This window comes from Zingiber officinale, chromosome 2A, assembly GCF_018446385.1.
Source record: "Zingiber officinale cultivar Zhangliang chromosome 2A, Zo_v1.1, whole genome shotgun sequence".
Classification (NCBI taxonomy): Eukaryota; Viridiplantae; Streptophyta; class Magnoliopsida; order Zingiberales; family Zingiberaceae; genus Zingiber; species Zingiber officinale.
In genome coordinates, this window is record NC_055988.1 from 155342135 (window position 1) to 155349246 (window position 7112).

Here is a 7112-nt window from a genome sequence, read left to right on the forward strand (position 1 = left end):
AGTTTTTTTTACCCTTTAGGGAGAGCTTAAAGTTAAACAAAGTAAAAAAAAAATCTCTCCTTTCTAATATATATTAAAGGGGGAGAGAAAAGTTAAAAGTTAAGACTTAAACATAATTTTTATGAAAGGGGGAGCATAAGGGAGTTTTTTTTATTCAAATTATTATATTTATGCTCATGCTTAAATTCCTTTATTTATTGTTATGTTTTACTTAACTTTAAACCGTGTTACCATAGTCAAAAAGGGGGAGATTGTTGGTACGGGAAGCATTAGACGATTGAGCCTGGGTTTTGATTATGTCAAAGAGTTCAAAGTTAAGTTGTCTTATGATCTAAAAAGATTGATTGAGTTTGCAGGAAAGTCCCAAGTTGTCTTAGGCAAAAGTCCTAATGGATTTTAGACAGGTGGAAAACCCTAGGGGGTGGCAACTCTAGGTCCTAGGGGATAGTAACCCTAGGTGATGGAAAGTCCTAGTTACGGTTAGGCAGGTGGAAAATCCTTTAGGGAGGTAATCCTAGGTCCTAAGAGGTGGTAACCCTAAGTCCTAGGGGGTGGTAACCCTAGGCGGAAAGTTCAATCAATCTGGAGGACCGGTTTCGCAATAGATAACTTCTCCTGAGAGAAGTAGGTGAGGGCGCGTTCCCCGGTGAGGGAATAGTAGGTGTCGATTCGAGTTAGGGTTTCCAGAGGAAATACGAAGTCAGAATCGGACAGTCCAAAGGCTATCAAAGCTATTTATTTACATATTATCTGCTATGCACTAACTCTGTTTTGCAGGAGACTAACACTTTGTGCAGGATTAGATTCCACCAGGATCGGTCGACAGAACGTTCGGTTCAATCGACTGAACCTCCAAGCTGCAAGATCAGAGTTCCAGTGAGTGGATCTAGTTCGACCAGGGGATCGGTCGACTGAACCTCGGGATCGATAGATTGAACCTCGGGATCGGTTGATCGAACCGAGGATAAGCGGTGACGTGGTCGAGCCGAGTTAATCGGACCAGATGAGCTGGTGATTAGTCGATCGAATGACGGGATCAGTTGATCGAACAAAGAAACTCTATTCAAGCAACAGAACCGGGATTGGAATGCTAACCAATTCAGGTGGGATCGGTCGAGCAAACCTGGGGATCGGTTGACCGATCCGGTTCGAGTCAAACCTGATTCCGAGATCAGTGGATCTGAATTAGGTCTGAAGAAGCTATAAAAAGGAGCCTCGGCCAGCACCTCGAGACAACAATTCTACACAAGCGATCCTCCAAGCTGTGCGCTACGCCGAAACGACTCAACAACACTCAACTGCTGTTCTGACAAATCGACGAACCAATTCCTAATCATTTATTGTCGATATAATCTATTTCTTTTTGTACTTGTACTTATATATTTGGAAAAAAATTCGGATCTATAATGATTGGCCAACGTAAGCGATCAACGATCGCGGGCCTTGGAGTAGGAGTCGCCACAAGTTTCGAACCAATTAAAAGAAAACTTGTTAACGTTACTTATCTTTTCACTTTTTATTTCACTACATATTTTATGTATTTTTCGAAACAAGTGAAAAAATAAAGCTTGTTATTTACCCCCTCCTATTACGTCTACGATCCTACATCCGGTAGGGTGTAGCTACATATTGTCCCAACTTGAGGTTAGAGTTTATTAATCTAAAATTAAGATTGGACAAAAAAAACAAATCAAAAAAGTGCATGATTAAAAATAGGGAAAATAAATATATTCCGTTGAAAAAAATAAAACAAAAAACTATTTTAATTTTAATTTTAAAAATATTTTTATTTCAGTCTTGGCGTAACAGTTTGGACCAAAATTAAAGATATTTTAACAAGCAACCAAAATTATTACACATTGAACATTTTTATGTTAAAATATTTTTTCTAATTCAATCAAAATTATTCTTTTACTTCAATACTTTTATAATAACTTTATTCAAATTTTAGTATAGTAATATAATAAGAATATTTTTAAGATGAAAAAAAGTTAAAACATTGTATTTATTTATTTATTTATTTTTAATTGAGATGCTCGGTTGGCAATAACAAAAATTCAAGGGTCCTTTTAATTTTTCGCCCATTAAAATTAGTCCACAGCTAAATCTTTCACCCACTAAGAACTAAACCAGTAAACCCCTCAATTCCACGTCTCCTGTCCCGGCTTGACCCGCCTTCAACGGTTAGCCTTCTCCGAGCCGACCTACAGAAACCCCTTAACGTCGGTTGCCATCGCGCCGTCTTAGCCAGCTCCGAGGAGTGTTCATCCGTCGAGGTGGGCTCCTCTATCGGAAAAATGGAGGTCACCATCGCGCCGTCTTAGCTGTGGTTTGCCCGATGAGGCAATCCCTCCGCTTGCCCTTTGCCTTCTTGCTCCTTGTCGCCGCGTTCTTCGTCTTCAGTCTCTGGGAGTTTTTCCTCGGTGGCCGTCCCGCCGCGTCGATGCATGAGGATGCTCCAATTGTGGTGATGTCTCTTCCGTGCAGCCCCAATGCGACGTTGAATGCGACATTGATTAGGATGGCGACGACGGAAGTTGGGGAGGCGGAGTTGCGAACGGACATAGAGAGCCTCCTCGAGGGGAGATTTACGTCAGTTTACGAAGGCCCATTTGGCAGAAGGAGATTCTGGTCTTATTCCCCTTGGCGTCGGGATAACCACCACAAACCGTGGAGGCGCGTTAGGCTACCAGCTCAATTCCGTGCCCCAAAGTACATGGATTTCTACCCAGAGTTCCGCCGCTCCCTTCGCGACTGGTTCCGGAAGCGAAGCCTCCAGATGGAGGTCATGTCGGAGCTCGTCAGGCTAATAAAACGCCCTATAGATCGCCACTTCGGCCGCCCCGACTCGCTGCAGCGGTTCAACTCCTGCGCCGTGATCGGCAACAGCGGAATCCTGATGAACAATGACTACGGTGAGCTAATTGATGGTCATAACCTCGTTATCCGGCTCAACAATGCTCGTGTCCATGGATACCACCGGAATGTTGGCTCGAAGACCGGCCTTTCCTTCGTCAATAGCAATATCCTCCATGTCTGTGCTCGAAGAGAGGGCTGCTTCTGCCACCCCTACGGCGAGAACGTCCCCATTGTCACGTACATTTGCCAGGGTCTTCATTTTCTCGACTTCACTATCTGCAATTCTTCGCATAAGGCACCTCTCCTTGTCACGGATTTGCGATTCGACATGCTTTGTGCTAGGATTGTCAAGTACTACTCGCTAAAGCTGTTTGTTGAGGAGACAGGGAAGCCCCTGGAGGAGTGGAAGAAATTTCATGATGAGAAATTGTTCCACTACTCATCAGGGATGCAGGCAGTGATGCTTGCCGTCGGAATTTGTGATCAAGTTAGCATCTTTGGGTTTGGGAAGTCATCGGATGCTAAGCATCATTACCATACCAACCAGAAGAAGGAACTGGACTTGCACGACTACAAGGCGGAATATGCCCTGTATAATGACCTGGTTGAGCAACCGCAGGTAATAATACCATTCCTCAATGGCCATGGCTTTCAAGTTCCTCCGGTAATGTTCTATCATTGAATAGGTTTGATGGTACTTGATCATGATTGTTCCGATGTTCAAATATAAATGAGTTGAAAATTTCAATGGATGTAGAATGAAAATAAGAAACAAGTATGCTAGAACCTATTTGTTGGATCATCTTGTATGACTTGTAAGGATAGTTCCTATGAGAAAAGGAAAGGAAAGTAGATCATGCTTTTAGAAGAAGTCATTTGAAACTAATTTTTCTGCAACCTTTGCTACCTTTTCAATGTTATAGGAAAAAATAGAAAGTAAATCATACTTGTCTTTGCATTCACTCCCCCTATTTTTTCTAGAGAATTGTGTATATACAAGCTGATATTTTCTTCCTCACTTTGATTTATATAAAATTCATACTTTGGTGTTGGCTTACAGTAATGACTTTTTATGAGATGGTGAAGAATTGGCATCTAGATGATTCCTTATTAGACATCTCTTCGATATTTCGTAGGATTAAATATAATAGTTCTGGAAAAAGGTTGATTCTGATAAGTTATATATGTTTATATATATATATATATATATATATAAGTTATGCAAATTAAATATATACTGGGTAGAAGTCATGCTACAACTGTCTTTATATAACTTGTACCAATATTCTGGTGCTAATGAGATGAAATTTTCTGATACTACATAATAAAGTGCATGGCCAAAATATTACTTTCTACATCTCCTGCATTCCATTGCTTAACTTATCATTTGCTGCTCAATATACTCCAATGCATCGCAGACTTGTCCCGTATGGAGAAGACATTATTCCTAAGTGCATGAACTATGTAAGAATTATATATACATGAGATAGACTGTTGCTCATTGTCACTGTTGTGCAAAGAGAAGAGACAATACTTCTCAACCTCTAATGCGGAAGTAGATGAAGACAGAAAGAGATCGCACGGAGCAACGAGATAAAGACGCACAAGAAATGACAAACATGAAGAAGAAGAAGAAGAAGAAGAAGAGGAGGAGTTACCGTGGTTCGGCGACGTGTCTACTCTATAAAAAACGGTCGGAGCTTTATTAGAATTCTCTTTATACAAGAGAATCACATTTAATGATTCTCATAATATAATAAGTTTACAATGATAGCTATAAATAGTGATCACTAGCTTTGTCAACATATCTGCAGCATTGTCTGTAGTGTGAACCTTTTCATGTTGAATTTCTCCGGAGGCAATCAGCTCTCTGATTTTGTGAAACCTCACATCAATGTGCTTGGTTCTCACATGATGCACAAATAGATAACACTTTGATTTTTGCATAACAACATGACTCCACCTTGCTGAACGCTCAATTCTCAAACCAACCTTGTAAGCCATAAAGCTTCCTTTACTGCTTTAGCTGCTGCCATGTATTCCGATTCCGTAATAAATAATGCAATAATAGATTGTGTTATAGACATCCAACAGATTGGTCCTCCTGCCACAGTGAACATATATCCTGTAGTAGACCTCCTTTCATCTAAATCTACTACATAGTCTGCATCTATGTACCCAACAACTGAAGGATCTTCCGGTTATCTATTGAACATGATTCCATAATCAGTTATATTTCTCAAGTATTTGAAAATCCACTTCACTGCATCCCAATGGTCGACCAGGTTTTGAGAGAAACTTACTCACCATACTAAATACTTGCGCCAAATCTGATCTCATGCAAACCATGACATACATTAGACAACCAATTGCACTGGCATAAGGAACTTTTGATATCTCTTAGATCTCCTCATTCGTCTTTAAACACTGTGTACCGGATAACTTGAAGTGATACGCCAGGGGTTGGCTCATTGACTTTGTATTTTTCACATTGAATATATCCAACACCTTCTCCACATATCTATTTTGAGACAACCATAATTTTTCTACAGCTCTATCCCTATGAATCTCCATCCCAAAAATCTTCTTGGCCTCGTCCAAATCTTTCATGTCAAATTTCTTGCTCAACAGCTTTTTCAATTTGTCGACATCTTGCATCTTCTTCGCAACAATCCACTTGCACTCTATAACTCATTTTTCCTCAGGAAGTTCTACTAAATCCCACGTTTGGTTTTCATGCAGCAACTCAATCTCCGACGCCATAATACTCATCCACTTGTCATTTTCAGAGTTGTGTATTGTCTCATGAAAATATGTAAAGTCTCTAGTACTAGTGATAAGCGCATAAGTTACCAAGTCTTCAAATCAGTATCTGGTGGGTGGCTTTATGATTCATCTTATTCTACCACCAGGTATAGTGCGATGCTTCGTGTGCTCTAAATTAAGATCATCGAAGTCATGTGTCACGCCCCGGGGGAGTCTCTGTCCGAAGAAATTTCGGCAGCACCTCCCCTGTACGGCTGACAATTTGAATCATTTCTACATGCACAATATACATCAGCCACAGGCGGTTGGAATATACACACAACCACGCAGTTATATGATACAGCCTACTCGGCTGATACAATAAAAACACAACCACGCAGTTATATGTAAAGCAGCCCACTCGGTTGTACCAAAACCAAAACACAACGGAAAATGACAGAAACCAAATACAAAACTGCTAGCCGGCTAGGCTTACACAACCAACAATAATACAAAATACCACATAACAACTTCAAAACTCCAGAAACAAAATTGGAGCACAAACTAAACACACTGACACATAAAACAAACAAAACATAAATGAAACCGATAAATCTTCTGAGGTGACGTGGGGACCAGCAGACAGGATACTCCAAGCGACATCATAACCAACCTAGTACCTGAAAAAGATAGTGTCCATGGGGGTGAGTTCAACAACTCAGCGAATACCAATAGACATGCCTAGTAAGAAATATCTAACAGCAATAAGCATGAAATACAGCTTCCTAATCATATATAAGAAATATGCAAAACTGAAAGGTAACTGAGGAAGTTGTACTCACCAGGAACTCCTATCCAGAACAAAAGGGTCGTCAAACTAGATACACAATATGCCTCCTGTATGCATGTCAAACAAATGCATCTACCAAAATGCAGCAAACACAAGCAAATAAATGCAATAAATGCATATGATGTCAATGACATGGTCACCCCTGACGCCAGTCAGTCATCTCACACACAATGGTGATGAGTGGGTAGGGCTGTGACAACCGTGCACTCTAACGTCACTGCTCTTGATGAGTGCCCGAATGGACGGGATGCTGTCGGAGTGTTGGTGCAGCGGAGACCGGCAAGAGGGGGATGAATTGCTGAAAACAAAAACAAACTATACCCTCCTCGGATTTCAACTCAGAATTTAAATCAGCAACTAAATTAATGAAACAGAAAAAGAAACACGAATGGAAAAGAACAAGAGATTTAACCTGGTTACAACCAAGGAGGTTGTTAATCCAGGACAGTAGAAAAGCGTAGTAAGAAAAATCTCTTTCTCTGAAGGCGGAGAAGCCTTTTACACTTTTGAAGCTCACTAGTTGCTTAGGAATTGCTAACAGATTGATTGCTTGAGTTGTCTTCTAATTCCTAGCTCCAGGGGCCTTTAAATAGCCTCTGGAAATTCTATCCCGAGGGTCCAAGGCGCCTCCAACAAGGTTCAAGGCGCCTCCACAGCT

At 40.7% G+C, this 7112-nt stretch overlaps 1 protein-coding gene across 2 annotated transcripts; it reads left to right on the forward strand.

Moving 5' to 3' along the window:
- The first annotated feature begins 2146 nt into the window (after window positions 1-2146).
- LOC122040188 (sialyltransferase-like protein 1) lies at window positions 2147-4536 on the forward strand. 2 transcript variants are annotated; one of them, XM_042599537.1, is made up of 2 exons: window positions 2147-3478; window positions 4278-4536. In XM_042599537.1, the coding sequence occupies exons 1-2, from the start codon at window positions 2339-2341 to the stop codon at window positions 4308-4310; spliced, it is 1173 nt and encodes a 390-aa protein (XP_042455471.1). In that variant the 5' UTR covers window positions 2147-2338; the 3' UTR covers window positions 4311-4536. The 2 variants fall into 2 exon arrangements, with proteins under 2 accessions (XP_042455471.1, XP_042455470.1); XM_042599536.1 differs by lacking the exon at window positions 4278-4536 and having other exon boundaries at window positions 2147-3730.
- Window positions 4537-7112: the final 2576 nt, after the last annotated feature.

Coding starts and splice junctions, on each gene's coding strand:
- LOC122040188 (XM_042599536.1), top strand. CDS start 2,339: ATGAGGCAATCCCTCCGCTTGCCCTTTGCCTTCTTGCTCCTTGTCGCC.